This window comes from Pelodiscus sinensis, chromosome 1 (genome assembly GCF_052426305.1).
Source record: "Pelodiscus sinensis isolate ZL-2025 chromosome 1, ASM5242630v1, whole genome shotgun sequence".
Taxonomy (NCBI): Eukaryota; Metazoa; Chordata; order Testudines; family Trionychidae; genus Pelodiscus; species Pelodiscus sinensis.
Window position 1 is genome coordinate 301,273,808 of NC_143052.1, and position 16,462 is coordinate 301,290,269.

The 16,462-nt window shown below is 42.0% G+C and overlaps 1 protein-coding gene across 16 annotated transcripts in view; it reads right to left on the minus strand.

Annotated features, from left to right (window-relative positions):
* The window catches only part of NBEA (neurobeachin), a 748,862-nt gene that overhangs the window by 377,230 nt on the left and 355,170 nt on the right, over positions 1-16,462 (minus strand). For all 16 annotated transcript variants that reach the window (XM_075919178.2, XM_075919174.2, XM_075919172.2 and 13 more), the window contains one exon: positions 2,619-2,727. In XM_075919178.2, coding sequence (XP_075775293.2) covers positions 2,619-2,727 — 109 coding nt within the window. The remainder of the gene's footprint in view (positions 1-2,618; positions 2,728-16,462) is intronic.

The window sequence follows — 16,462 nt, forward strand, 5'->3', positions numbered from 1 at the left end:
TTTTCTTACAACAAAATAAGATTGATTTAAGGCTTTTCCTTTAGGGAATTTAGTTAATATTCTAAATCTTATTTGCTAACAGAAGCTGCAAGTTAATTGAATTGTCTCATTTTGTCTAGAGTTCTGACAGATCTTATACCTCAACATATTCTTCAAAGAGCAGATAACTTAATCTTCTATTGTCATCTTAGGTTACTGTATGATGCCCTGATAAATATCAAATGTTATTTATTTTTGAGGCAATATGAAACTTCACTCTGACATACACTTAATTGTAAATGTGATTTTATCTAAGCTCAAAATATCCAGTATATGTTTGGTAATAAAGTTGTTGCAATCCCATCTGACAAGTGTCTGCTGTCTGGCCTGACAAAATGAAGTAAAGGTTATATGTATTCAAAATGACAACAAGATATCTCTGTGTCTTATATTTTTCCGCTAGGTCAAGGAGCACAAGAACTAGTACATCAAAGTGTAGGTTTTAGAGAGCTGCTTCGATGAGATAAAAACCTCATCAAAACCTAGATTACTTCTTTCTGTGTCTTGCCACAAGGTACTTGTTGGCATTCTCTGACTGATTAATATGTTCATATAGCTATTTGTTATCTTCAAGGCCACCAAACCTACCTATCTAATTCTAATGCCATACCACCCAAACACTAAAACATGTTTTGCATATTATTTTATATGCACACATATAGGTACAAAACATATACACTTAGACAAAAATAGGAATAATAAAATATTTATATTGAAATACTATATATAAGCTTAAGTTCTCAAATATGTCAAAAGATCTAACAGGACCATGGGAAATTCCAAGTAATCAAAAAGGAGAAAAAAGTTTACGTTAAACAGTAATTTAAATATGTTCTTAAAATAGCCTTTAGTATTTGCATTTTGCTACAAATTATTTTCAAACACAATAGGTGGAGTTATATGCTATAATCTTCTTGAAGAAATAAATGTTTAACTACATACTACTTCTGTTAGCAAAGATTATCCAGAATAGTAAGGGTTACAGGATCCAGCTCCTGCTTTTCACTTCCCAAATTTAAAGACAATAGAAATTTCAAATACTATCCTTTATTTGGTAGTTAATGATTCTTATTAGCTTAGCAAGTAATAAAATAAAGTAATGTCTTCTAGTATATATACCTATCAAATAAGATGCAAAAGTACTGGAAACCATTGATATTGAAAATACTATACTATTTACAGAATGCTAATATTTATTATTTTCCATAAAGCGCTTCCAGTGTGCTAGCCTATAGTTCTATTGATTATATACAAAACTCACATTCTGTTGATGAAATGCAGGAAAAATAATTACACTATTAAATGTTATTTGGGTTGCTATTAGCAATAAAAATCAGAAATGTTCTCCATTAACATTAAAAATCTTCCATATCAAGTTAGTAGGCATTCTGATTGAGGGGTCTCGTCAAGCTGTAAATATTTTCATACATTTAAGGGATGGGATGTAGCCTATAGGACTAACCTACTTGCTTGCATATAGATTTATAGATGTCTGATTTCCTTATAGTTTTGATTATATGTTTATTATCATAAAGTTATATTAGGTTTAAAACATAACAGACTTACAGGTCATATCTATATGTTGAGCTAAGGCAAAAGTAGCATGTACATGCCTGGGACCTGTCACCCACATAGCAAAGTCAGTATGCATATATTTGGAACCTTTCACTTAGACAAAGCAACCTTCAATGGCTTAGGGGTTTCCAAGAATACCCTAAAACTTAGGAGATACATCATTACTTAGTAAAACTTAAAATAACTGGTTAAGACCAGACTGAATAACCTGGTAGGACAGAAAGAACAAATGTGATAGACAACCATAAAAGGCCCATGGTAATTAACTGATGTGTATGATAAATTGAGATCAGTGATGTACTGATCTATAGGAAAGAGAAACGTCACCGTTAGTAAGGTGAGGGAATACAAATAAGGAGAAAAGGAAATATCCCCTACTGAATATGTAGCAAACATAACAACATTAGCCTAAAACATATAAGTGACATCCCAGCCTCGAAGCGGTAGGAGGAGATGATGTAGTTCTTGGGAGTTGCCAGAATGATGGCCACTGGTGACAACGTGAAAGGCAAAAGTCACAAAGAAGATGATGGCTAACATTTCAGGTTGTTCTAGAAGGAATGGTGTGAGTATACAGTATGGAAACATAGAGGTACATTCCTTATCTTATGAAACTGGGCTTTTTGTGCCTGTGCTAAATGTAATAATAAACTATATTTGTAAATATACAAGACTACCTATATGGTGAATGTTGCAACTATGCACATCAGGGTTCCCAGCCACAGAATAATTAAACAGTGGCCCTGACTCTGGGAGAAAGGATCTGCAGTCTTAAAGGCCGTAACTGAAAATTCATAAGTAATTGAAGATCAGGCAACAGTGATGAGAAGATAAACTAGTTCCTTGTGTTTTACATTTAAAGCTTTTAAAAAACTGGCTTTCAAATGCCTACAATGTACATTTCTCCCTCTCCTGGAAAAAAAATCTTTACTTTATGAGGTTACAGTCTAGGCGATGCTGAGTGAAAACAGAAAAAGCAGGAATTCATCAAGTCTTGAGCTTACCTCAAATTCGGCATGCTTGTGTACATCTTCAGCTCTCTGGCGGTTCAAAATAAACTCTGCCTCATTTGCAACACGCACTATGTGGTCTTTCATTGCATGACACAATAATCTAAAACAAAATAAAACACCACTTGACATTTATCTTCAAATTCCTTCAAATGAATTATTTCAATAATGGCCTTAAAATGGGAGAAGCTGAACATTAGCCAAATGTAATATATTTTTTCAATTGGTTCATGTTAATAATTTAACTATTTTAGAAAAAGTTCATTGTAATTTTACATATTTGTGAAAGCACAGAAAAAGCATTCTACAATGAAAGAGGTCTTATGCAGTGAGTTTAATATCAGCTATTTAAGTAAAGGAAACATTGATTTCAGAAATGTTATTTTGGATTTGCTTATAGTGAGACTGCAATCACAATGAATATAGGAACTTTATATATTGTTTATTGGAATAATTGCTTAATTGTTACAGGTATTTTACCTAGCTAATTAAAATTTGAATGCTTTCAGTGCATAAAAGATCAATGTCTTTTTATTTTTATGTATAAAGGAAAAATCAAAGAAATGCAAAAAATACAGATGATATGACTGGAATGATTTAAATTTACTATTATTAACAACTAGCCAATTAGCCCATCATAAGACGGGATTTTCAGGTCTTCTCTCCTGAGTGCTCTCTCTCTCTCTCTCTCTCTTTCCTACTGCCACCCCTCTTCTCTCTCAGCTCTCCTCCGCCTCCTGCCTCTCTCTCTGTCTCTTTCTTTCTCTTCTCCTCCTCCTACCTCTCTCTCACTCTTTCTCTTCTCCTCCTCCTCCTCCTGCCTCTCTCTCCCCTCCATCTCTCCCCACTCCCCTTCCCCTTCTCCTTCCCCCCCGCTTTGGTGCTTGGTTGAGTGCTGCCTGCTCAGCCGGGCTGCTGCGAGGGAGAGGGGTGGGACAGTGACGTACGCAGCTGGGGCCAGGGCCGTGTACATCACTGCCCTCCCTTCCCCTCCCATCCTGGGGGAGCCCAAACAGCCCCTTCTGCTGCTGGCTCCCCCAGCAACCCGGCTGAGGGGTGCAGAACTCAGTGCGACAGTGGAAGAAGGAAGGGGGGTGGTGGTGATGTACACAGCCCCTCCCCCGGCTGTGTACATCACCGCCCCGCCCTCCTGTGCCACTGGGCCCACCTGAGTGGCGCTCAGCTGGGCCCCAGTAGGGGAGCAAGTGGCAGCAAGTGGCCCTTTGGGGTCTGGCTGAGGCCAGTGGCTGCACTGCCCCCGCTGCCAGGTCTGCTTCCTGCCCCCCTCCTCCCGTCCAGCCCCACAGCCCCCGATCCCCTCCAGCTCTGCTTCCCACCCCCTCTTCCTGCCGACCAGCCCCATGGCCCCCCGGAACCCCTCCTGCCAGCGTTGCTTCCCTCCCCCCTTCCTCTGGGCCCCCCCATAATCCCCTACAGCCCCCAATCCCCTCCCAGCTCTGCTTGCCACCCCCCTTCTGGCCAGCCCTGCCCCCTTCCCCTCCCTGTGTGGCGCCCCGCCCCCCTTCCCCTCCCTCCGTGGCGGTTCGGCCAGCCCCATGGCCCCCCAGACACCCCAACCCACCAGCGTTGCTTCCCTTCCCCCTTCCACTGGCCCCCTCCAGCCCCACAGCCTCCAGTCCCCCCCCCCCAGCTCTGCTTTCCACCCCACTTCTGGCCAGCCCCAGCCCCTTCCCCTCCCTCCGTGTCCTGCTGAGCCGCTCCCAGCTGAGCAGCAAGCGGTGGCAAGCGGCCCTTTGGTGGGCCCGATGGGAGCGGCCCTCAGGAGGGCCCGGTGGGAGCGGTGCTCAGCTGGGCCCTGGGCAGCAAGTGGCTGTTTGGGGAGCACGGACCCCAAAGGGCTGTTTGCTCCCCCACCAGGGCCCGGCGGGAGCACCGCTCAGCTGGGAGCAGCGCAGTGCGCCATGCAGGGAGAGGAAGGGAGTGGAGCTGGAAAGCAGAGCTGGGGGGGGGATTAGGGGCTGTGGGGCTGCAGGGAAGGATGGGGGGAGCCGGTGGAAGGGGGGAGGAAAGCAGCGCTGGTGGGGGAGGATGTCCGGGGGGCCGAGGGGCTGGCCGAACCGCCACGGAGGGACGGGAAGAGGGGCGGGGCGCTGATGTACACAGCCAGGGGGCGTGGCTGTGTACATCAGCGTTACAGACACTGGGCTACTATATACACACACACACACACACACACACACACACACACACACACACACACGATACACCACTCTTGCATAAAATCAAATTACCCCAAATCATGAGACTCCTGCCATAAAATCATATTCTTAATAAACAGAAATTATTTTGAGTTTTTACAATTTGCTTTTGTGAACCTTTTGGGTGATCTGCGATCATATTTTTAAGTTTTTTTCTTCATCCAAGAAGGCTACACATTTTTTTTTTAAATATGAAAGTTGTGATTAAATGAAAACAGATTTTCCCATCATGAGAGGTTTCCATAAGTTGGAGATTTAAGAAAAAATATCATGCAACTCATGATACAACTGGAAGAACTGGTAGCACTATATAACATAATAATTGAAAAAAGAACTAGCTTGAGAGCTTTTTTCCAAATTGACTATGCCTTCTCTCCCCTTATTATTCTGAAAAAAAGTGCCCAATACTGTCCTAATTTTTCTCTCATTGCAAACAATAACTGTTTTGTATGTTTGACCCATGGAACTTAGGTGCCTTAACATTTTAAAAAATCTTATTAGGTGCCTATTTGCATCTTCAGATTCCTAAATATCTTAAAAATCTAGCTCTGAGTGAGTGAATGAAAAGCACTGAGATTTATAATGGTTATTACTACATTAGTATTCTTCAGTTAATGTGAAGGTGGCTGTGTCTTAGTTTTGTGAAACTCTTGGGCTATGTCTACACTCACGGCTTCTTGCACGAGTAATATGCAAATGAGGCTAAGCGTGGAATATCGCCAAGCCTCATTTGCATACCTAACGAGCCACCATTTCTTTCAGAAGAGGCTCTTGCGCAAGAAGGAGCGTCTACATTGCCCCTTCTTGCGCAAGAAAAACCCTCTTGTGCAATGCTGTTATGCCTATTACTTTTTAGGAAGAACGGCATTGCGCAAGAGGGTTTTTATTGCACAAGAAGGGGCAGTGTAGATACGCCTTCTTGCGCAAGAGCCTCTTCTGAAAAAAACGGTGGCTCATTAGGTATGCAAATGAGGCTCGGCAATATTCCACACTTAGCCTCATTTGCGTATAACTCGCGCAAGAAACTGCGAGTGTAGACATAGCCCTGGAGATGGAAAGAGGCTCAAGTAACTCTTTTAAGGAACAGGTGAGCAGTACTTTACCAGGGATTTCTGCAAAACAGAACTGTATTTGAACATTGTTACTATCTCTATTCATAGAAACAGAACTTTGTACTGTTAATAGATGAAATAAATAGTTTAAATAGCTTATGTCACTTATTTCTGCTTCAAAAGGAAACTGGCCTATTAAGCCCAAAATATGCTTCCATTCAACAAAGAAGTGTCAGCAACAACATTATTACTATCTTGCCTGAATTAAACCAGTTCTCTAGCTTTTATCCAATCCCATACTCATGCTGACACTGTGGATTTCATTCAGTTGTTCTAGATGAGTCAGATGTGAAGGACATGAGGCACGGTATGTCCTCATCATATTAAATATTCAGCAGCACTTAACGCCACACTAACCAAACTAACAGCCTCATGTAGGACTTGAACAAGAGAGGTGAAAGTGTATGGGATTCTTTTCATGTGCATCATTTGTTATGGAACACTGGGAGTAATTGCCCCCCACAACTCCAGACTTTTCATAGCTCTTTGGTAGCCAGAGCTGTGGTGTCTCCCCCAAAACTGCAGAGTGTTATTGAACAAGTTGGGGTAGGTCATCTTTAGAAAATGGACTTGAGGACACAGATATGCCTAACACAAAGGTGCTTTGGACAAATTGTCTCATGTAACCTATCAATCTTCATGTCATAATCTGCTGGATCGGTTTATCTTATTTTGGTGTAGGTGTCATTCTTATGTGTAAAAGTAGACATAGAATGCTTTATGGTTTTAAATGTGCAAAGGAAAGCCATCAAGGGTTTTTCCAATGCTGAGATTACATATTATTGCCTAGACATTAGGCAAAGAGCTTTTTGTCCTTAAGTCTTAGCAGCAGTTGGTCTTAGGAAGTCACATGACCTCCCTAACTGGTAGGGGCTGGCCAGGTAACTTCCCATGCAAAAGTGGGAATCTTTAAAACAACAGGAGATCTTTGTCTTTGGCTAGGGTACTTCCAAGAAAGGGACCCAAATACCATAGATTGAAGAACTGCCCTAGCTTGAAGGATTTTTTTTCTGGGGGGAGGAGTTGCTCAGTAGTTTGAGCATTGGCCTGCTAAACCCAGGCTTGTGAGTTCAATCCTTGCGGAGGCCATTTAGGGATTTGGGGCAAAATTTTGTCAGGGATGGTAGTTGGTCCTGCTGTGAAGGCAGGGGACTGGACTCAATGACCTTTCAAGGTCCCTTCCAGTTCTAGGAGATAGGGAATCTCCATTAAGTGGTTGGAAAAGGAAAAGTTTTAGGGTGAGTTTGTTTGTTAAGTCTGTACTGAGAGCTTGTTGCCAACTAGTCATCATAATCAGTATGAAATGTTTGTATGGATATTTAAGAAGTTATGTATCTATACTGAAAATTATGGTTCTAAAGGTCTTAGTGTTAAGGAAAGTCAACAGATGGTGTCATACCTCAGAGCTGTTCCTTTTAAGCAGGAGGTAACAAACACCTATCTTCATCCCTGGTCATTAATGTATTACATACCTCACCGTGCATGCCTATTTCCATACTGAACCATGTGCCAACTAAGTGACTGTGATATTTACAGCAGGCGGTTTCCAGTTTGTGAAGAATCTTGGAGTGCAAAGAGATACACTGGCTATTTCACCTAGAAAGCAAACTGACAGTGTATTTGTCTCATGACAGAAGAGTCACAGCTAGAGTAGCTGTAAACCATTGCAAGTATTTTGATGAGCAATACCCTACCCTATTTGACAGGAGAGGATCTGGTTAATTAAGACAAGGCTCTAAAATGTGTATTGTTTTATTTTACATATCACCATTTGTTTCCAATATTTCTATTTGCTACTATTTGAATCTCTATTATTTGTTAAATACACTTTATTTAACCATAAAAAAATCTAAGAGTTGTAAGTTAAGGAGAGTGGTGACCTGAGGTGGTAAACAGGTAGGAAACTGAATCTGTGAAAACAGCAGATTAGTGAATGCTGAGAATGTCCAGTGAAACAGGGACTAGACACTACAGTGAGAAGATCAGAGGGCACATGTGTTGGAGTGCACCTCTCACTGCGACACTGACACTGTGAGGCCTAGAGGTGAGTGCTTGTGCTGTCTGTGGCCGGTGGAATGAGGCAGGGACAGACAAGGGCCCAAAAGCAAACAATTCCGCTGTGTAGGAAAGATAGAAAATATGGCAAAAGACCAGCTTGGCTTAACAAGGAGATCTTGCATGATCTCAAAATAAAAAAGGAGTCATATAAAAAATGGAAACTAGGACAACTAACAAAGGATGAATATAGGCAAGCAACACGGGAATGCAGGGGCAAGATTAGAAAGGCAAAGGCACAAAATGAGATCAAACTAGCTACAGGCATAAAGGGAAACAAGAAGACCTTTTATAAATACATTAAAAGCAAGAGGAAGACCAAGGACAGGGTAGGCCCACTGCTTAGGGTGTGTCTAGACTACAGGGTTTTGTCGACAAAAGTGGACTTTTGTCGGCAAAACTATACCTGCGTCCACACTACCGCTGAGTTCTGTCGACATAACGTCGACAGAACTCAGCAGTTTTGTTGACGCTGGTAAACCTCATTTTACGAGGCATAACGCCTTCTGTCGACAGAGTTTCTGTCGACAGAAGGTGTTATTGCATGTAAACTGTCCTTTGCGTCTACACTACCATGTCGACAAAGCAGCTTGCTTTGTCAACAGAACTCAATGTAGTCTAGACGCTCTTTGTCGACAGAAGTTTTGTCGACAGTATCTGTCAACAAAACTTCTGTCGACAGAAGCCTGTAGTCTAGACGTACCCTTAGTGAGGAGGGAGAAGCAGTAACAGGGAACTTGGAAATGGCGGAGATGCTCAATGACTTCTTTGTTTCGGTCTTCACCGAGAAGTCTGGAGGTGTGCCTAACGTAGTGAATACAAGCAGAGAGAGGGTAAGTTTAGAAGATAGGATACACAAAGAACAAGTTAAAAATCACTTAGGAAAGTTAGATGTCAGCAAGTCACCAGGTCCTGATGAAATGCATCCCAGGATACTCAAGGAGCTGATAGAGGAGGTATCTGAGCCTTTAGCTATGATCTTTGAAAAATCATGGCAGACAGGGGAGATTCCAGAAGACTGGAAAAGGGCAAATATTGTGCCCATCTATAAAAAGGGGAATAAGAACAACCCAGGAAACTACAGACCGGTCAGTTTAACGTCTGTCCCAGGGAAGATAATGGAGCAGGTAATTAAGGAAATCATATGCAAACACTTGGAAGGTAATAAAGTGATAGGGAATAGCCAGCATGGGTTTGTGAAGAACAAGTCATGCCAAACTAATCTGATTGCTTTCTTTGATAAGATAACGAGCCTTGTGGATAAGGGAGAAGCGGTGGATGTCATATACCTAGACTTTAGTAAGGCATTTGATATGGTCTCGCATGATATTCTTATTGATAAACGAGGCAAATATAACTTAGATATGCACCCACCTTATCGTGGCCCTAATTGGCTGGATAACCGTAGTCAGAGAGTTGTTGTTAACGGTTCTAAATCCTGCTGGAAAGGGATAACAAGTGGAGTTCTTCAAGGGTCTGTTTTGGGACCCGTACTGTTCAATATCTTCATCAATGATGTAGATATTGGGATAGAGAGTACGCTTATTAAGTTTGCAGATGATACCAAACTGGGTGGGGTTGCAACTTCTTTGGAGGATAGGGACATAATTCAAAATGACCTTAGCAAGTTAGAGAAATGGTCAGAGGTAAACAGGATGAGGTTTAATAAAGAGAAATGCAAAGTGCTCCACATAGGAAGGAACAATCAGTTCCATACATACAAGATGGGAAGCGACTGTCTAGGAAGGAGCATGGCGGAAAGGGATCTAGGGGTCATAGTGGACCACAAGTTGAATATGAGTCAACAGTGTGATGCTGTTGCAAAAAAAGCAAATATGATTCTAGGTTGTATCAACAGGTGTGTTGTAAGCAAAACTTGTGAAGTCATTCTGCCGCTCTACTCTGCACTAGTTAGGCCTCAGCTGGAGTACTGTGTCCAGTTCTGGGCGCCACATTTCAAGAAAGATGTGGAGAAATTGGAAAGGGTACAGAGAAGAGCGACAAGAATGATTAAAGGTTTAGAGAACATGACCTATGAAGCCAGGCTTCATGAACTGGGCTTGTTTAGTTTGGAAAAAAGAAGATTAAGAGGGGACATGATAGTGGTTTTCAAATATCTAAAAGGGTGTCACAAGGAGGAAGGAGAAAATTTGTTCCTCTTGGTTTCTGAGGACAGGACAAGGAGTAATGGGCTTAAAGTGCAGCAGGGGAGGTTTAGATTGGACATTAGGAAAAAATTCCTAACTGTCAGGGTGGTCAAATATTGGAATAAATTGCCAAGGGAGGTGGTGGAATCTCCCTCTCTGGAGATATTTAAGAACAGGTTAGATAGACATCTGTCAGGGATGGTGTAGACGGAGCTTGGTCCTGCCTTGAGGGTGGGGGGCTGGACTCGATGACCTCTTGAGGTCCCTTCCAGTCCTATTATTCTATGATTCTATGATTCTAAGGCTCCCTCACGCTAAGGGGAAGCAGCAGTGAGGTACTTCACAAGTCTGGGTTGCCCCAGAAAGCATCACAGCAGGGTCCTGAGATTGTCCACAAATAGAAAAAAATAAAATTACATTCAGAACAGCATGAAAGCCTGCCAACAGATCAAAAGACATCAGCAAAAATATTTTGCTTTTGTCCATCGCTAGCACGAAATCATAATTAAGGCACGCATAGATAATACACAAATGCAAGCAATGCAGTTTATATGCCACGTGTAGACCTGTGAGCAGATTCACAAAAAGTCTTAAGAATAAAGTTACTGCCAGGAGTTGCCCCCAACATAATCTTTTTAGTGACTAACTGAAAATGGGAGATGGGATGCTTATCAGTAGTTATACAGATTGAGCATCAACAGTTAATTAAAACTGAAGGAAAAGTGCCCTCCTCCTCCTCTCCTCTTCCTTCTAGAAAAACTTATATTAACGCTTATAAGTGGGCCAGTAGTTTCTGGTGTCTTTTACAGTCCAGAAAGGACAATAATCAAACTCTCAAGTTGTAGCATGAAATTGCCCCAGCACCATTGCAGCCTCAATGAATAATACCATGTGAAATTAAAGTTGAGAAATTACCATGTTTGTATCACCAAGACTCTATTCTGCTTCTATGGAAACAAAACTCTAGGAGAGTTTGAGCACCTTGAAACCAGGTATCAATAGACAAAACCAAATTGGTCTTGAGATGCTTTAGCATCAGTGCTTCATAAGTTTATAGGCAGGGTTGTGTGATTTCCTTATGTACATCATAAATTGGAACATATTTTAAGGCTAGCAAATGCAGCATATGTCATGACCTCCCACAAAAAAGGCATGCCAGTTCCTACTAGAATCATAGAATATAAATCATAGGACTGGAAGGGACCTCACAAGGCCATCTACTCCAGTCCCTGGCACTTATGGCAGAACTAAGGATTCTAGACCATCCCTGATAGGTGTTTGTCTAACCTGAAAATCTCTAATAGAGACTCCACAACCTGCCTACGCAATTTCTTCCAGTGCTTAACTACTCTGAGAGGAAGTTTTCCCCCTAATGTCTAATCTAAACTGCTATTGCTGCAGTTTAAGACCATTTCTTCTTATTCTATCCTCAGAGGTGAAAGAGAACAATTTCTCTCTCTTCTCCTTCTAACAATCTTTTATGTACTTGAAAACAGTTATGCCTCCCCTCAGTCTTCCCTTTTCTAGACTTAAAAAACGCATTTTTTTTCATTCTTCCCTCATAGGTTATGTTTTCTAAACCTTTAATAATTTTTGTTCAAGTTCTTTTGGATTTTCTCCAATTTGTCCACATCTTTCCTGAAGTGTGGCTCCTAGAACTGGACCTAACTAGTGAAGAGTAGAGCAGAAGAACAACTTCTCGGGTCTTGCTTATGACATTCCTGCTAACACATCCTTGTTAGTCTTTAAAGTGCTACATAGTCCTGTATTTTGTTTCAGCTACACCAGACTAACACGGCTACATTTCTATCACTATTCTACATCCTAGAACGGTGTTTGCTATTTCTGCAACAGTGTCACCCTGCTGACTCATATTTAGCTTATGGTCTACCATGACCACCAAATCCCTTTCTGTTGTACTCCTTCTCAGGCAGTATTTCCCATTTTGTACGTCTGGAACTTACTGTTCCTTTCCAAGCAGAAGACTTTGTACTTGTGCTTATTGAATTTCATCCTATTTACTTCAGACAAACTTTTCTAGTTTGTCCAAACCATTTTGAATTGTAATCCTATCCTCCAAAGCACTTGCAGCCCCTTCTAATTTAGTATTGTTTGCAAATTTTATAAGTGTACTCTCTGCCATTACCTAAATAATTGATCAGAACTGGATTCAGAACTAATTGCTGTGGGACCCATCTTAAGTACCTTATCTAGGTTTTATTTAACTAGTTTGTTTATAAGAAGGTATAAGAGAGAGAGTTCTGAAAGCTTTACTGAAGTCAAGATACATCACATCTACCACTTCCCCCTTACGCACAAGACATGTTACCCTGTTAAAGAAAGCTATCAGATTGGTTTGACAACATTCATTCCTGATAAATCCTTCTTGTTACTTATCACCTTATTATCTTCTAGATCAGTGGTCCCCAACCTTTTTAGGTTGTCGGGCGCCAGGGGGCGTGGCCGTTTGCCCGCCGGGCGCCAGGGGGCGGGGCCCGGGGGCACCCCCCATCCGCGCGCCCGGGGGCGGGGCCCCCCCATAGCTGCGCGTCCGGGGGCAGGGCCCCCTCCAAGGGCCGCTCGCCCGGAGCCGGCGCCCCCGCCGAGTGCCGAGCGCCTGGAGCCGGCGCTCCCCCTCCCCCTCGCCGAGTGCCGAGCGCCCGGAGCCAGTGCTCCCCCCCTCCTGCCGAGTGCCGCGCGCCCGGAGCCGGCACTCCCCCCCGCCGCCTCCCGCCGAGTGCCGTGCGCCCGGGGCCGGCGCTCCCCCCCGCCGCCTCCCGCCGAGTGCCGGGCACCTGGCGCTCCCCCCGCCAAGCGCGCTCTCCCCGCAAGCGCTCATGCGCCATGTGCCCGGGGCCAGGCCAGCCCCGAGCACCTGGCGGGCGCATTGAAATGCCCCCGCGGGCACCATGGCGCCCGCGGGCACCGTGTTGGGGACCACAGTTCTAGATGTTTGTAAATGGATTCCTTAATTATTTGCTCTATTATCTTTCCCAGTAGAAAAGTTAAGCTGACTGATCTGTAATTCCCAAGGTTGTCCTTAAACCCCTTTTTATAGATTGGCACTACACTTGCTCTTTTCTAGTCTTCTGGAATCTCCCCAATATTTCACTTTTTAATGATAATTGCTAGTGGTTCTGCTATATCCTGAGGCAGCTCCTTGAGCATTTTAGGATGCAGTTCATCATGGCATGGTGACTTCAAGATATCTAATTTGTCTATATAACTTTTAACTTGGTCTCTTCCTATTTTAGTCTCTGGTCCAACCTCATTTTCATTGGCATTCACTATACTAGATGTCCAATCTCCACCATTCTTTGTAAAAACCAAAAGTCATAAAGCATCTCTGCCACTTCCATACTTTCTGATATTTGCCCCTTCTACTGAGTAATGGTCCTACCCTGTCCTTGTTCTTCCTCTTGCTTCTAACGTAGTTGTAAAATATTTTTTGTTATTGTTTACATCTCTGTCTAGTGTGATCTCATTTTATGTGTGGCCTAATTTTGTACCTACACACTTGTGTTACTTATTTATATCCATTCTTTGTAATTTGACTTAGTTTCCACTTTTTGTAGGACTCTTTTTGATTTTTAGATCATTCAAGATTTCCTGGTTATGACAGGGTTGTCTCTTACCACATTCCTATCTTTTTAATGCAGTGGGATAGTTTACGCTGGTTTTTGTAATAATTTCTCTTTGAAAAACTGCCAGCTCTCAAACTGTTTTTTCAAGTGTGGTAGTAAGAAATGCAATTAGATAGCTAGTTAGACATGATCATTTTTGTAACTATAGAGCCCAATGAGCAGATGTCAAATGAAAATAAAGAGAGTCTAGTAAACCTTTAAAGGACGTTAGTCTGCTCCAAGTAGAAATCAAAAGAACTTTCAACATTGAAAAATCTTATCACAAAGGGACTCTGAGCACAGGGAAATGGCAGAATGATAGGCTCATTAGGCTGAAAATATATCACCAACATATATCCACAGCTTGCTTGTAAAATTTAGTCTAAAGTGATTCATTCACTAGAGACAGTTACACGGCAAGCTAGACTCACTGTCACCAGGCAATTGACCTACCATTTAAGAAACCTGAGTTCATACCTTTCGCATCACAGAAAAAAAAATCAATTTTTTTTCCAGGACCAGGCTGTGCATACTGTCCAAAGCCAACACTTCTCACCTGTGTGTCACCAGGCTCAAAGATCACCTGTATCTGATGCCCTGCCAAGTCAATGTCTTGTATATCTCCCAACTCTTATCCTCGGGAAAGGATTCAGTCAAGGTATGAATCATCTTTTTAAACTTACCTATCCTAGCCATCTTCTCGAGCCAGTGTCTCAGCTGAGTTCTTCTCATTACCAGTGTGCAAACAGCTCTGATCTCAACAGGAGTGGAAGTAACTCCACAACCAGGGAATTTGCCAGACTAGAGAAGGTTCACTGCCACAGCCCCCAGCCAGCAACTCTGCCAGTTGTGGGTTGGGGAGATGAAGTGGGAGGGGGGATGCTATCTCCAGCCCCTGTCGGGCTGCCTGCTGGGTTTCTCCAGCAGCCCACGCTGCCAAGGGCAGTCACAGGCTCTGGCCCCAGGGGCTGCCAAGGTCTTGGGCTCCAGTCTCAGCCATGTGACAGCCCATGGGGGTTACTGCCAGCCATGGCCCCAGTCTAGCTGCCATAGGCTGCCAAGAGCTTGGGCTTCTGCCTCATGGCAGCTCACAAGCTCTGGCTCTATTTCTGCAGGCTGTCTGGGGCTTCGGTCCCAGCCCACACTTCCACAGACTGTTGCCAGCCTGATCCTCCGCTGCCAAGGGCTGACATGAACTGGCCCCAGTGCCACAGGCTGTTGGGGTCTGCTGGGGGCTACTGCCAGCTCCAGCCCCAACCCCTGCCCCCATCCAGCCGCTTCAGCCCGGCTCCTCCTGGATTGCCTTCCTGCCACTAGGCTAATGGGGTCCTCTAATCTGGGGACATCCATGGTCCAGTTTCCAGACTAGAGTATTCTGGTTTTAGGGAGTGCAACCTGTAGACTATCTTGGTAATAATCTCATGTTCTAAAACTGGAAAACAGTGCCAGAATGTCATGTAAATCATGACTACAGAAAAAGAAGAGATTCAGACATGTATAGAAGAATGCTATCTTGTGTAAGCAAAAATACAAATATACTAAAATACTATATATAAGAACAGGATGCTATTTATCAAAACACAAGCAATAGGAATGTGAGCAATCTACTTTTACTTTAGGAGTTAAAATGTAATATTGTAATGAAAAGTTGTGTTTCATTATATTTCAAGTTAATTAAAAAAAGATCACAACAGTGCACAAATTAATTGATGCAAAACAAAGAAACAGGAAATCAAAATTTAAGAACCCTTTTAATAACATCTATATTTTAAAAGCTGAAGGAGTAAGACTAAATTAATAAAATGATGTATTTTTATTTTTTTAATGAATTATGAAAATATTATGAATTTTTTTAAATACAAATTCTTGTATTTTTATTTTTTAATGATGAGTTAGGCAAGGTTTATTTTGATGAAACTGTTGATTAAATAGATCATTCAAATTCTAAGTCAGACTTTTTAAACTATTCTTAGTCTTCATTTTGAACTTTAATAATTTAAAATCCAGTTATTATTGCATAGTGATTATATGCAATTTTACATCCCATTAACCATGCATTGTTTTAATTATAAAGATCCTTTGTTAGATTCCTTTAAATGATTCAGTTTATAATTTCAGGCTGTCCTAGGGAACACTTTAATTCAGTTGCACATTCATCAACTGTTTATGTCTTGTTAATTGTTGACAACTGCACAATTGCATTCTCTAGCTATGATTGATGAATCACATTCACAAGTTTAGCTATTAAGTAGAATAAATATTTATAACAATTTCCACTTAAAGGATTGCTATCTTCCTACCCAAAAGGGTAAATTAAAACTGATGTACTAACTGTGGAGAACAAGTGTCCTAGAAAAATAAATAAATAAATAAATACTTGAAACATACCCTTGGAAAAAATGTGTAAAATGTATCTACAGATATTTTGGTTAGGCATTCATTTGATTAAACCTAAAGAGCAAGTTCTTGAATTCTGTTCCTTTTGCTTCAAAGGTTACTGCTAGATGGATATACACCATCCACCGATATTTCACTGTTATTTTATATGAATGTAAAAAAATTTAGTTTTGAAATTTGTTCAGCAGCATAACTTTATCAACAGATATTGTTGTAAACAAAAAAAAAGTGAGCGTTTTCCAGCTAAAGTGATTATGTTTAAAACAAGGGGAGACAAGGTACAAA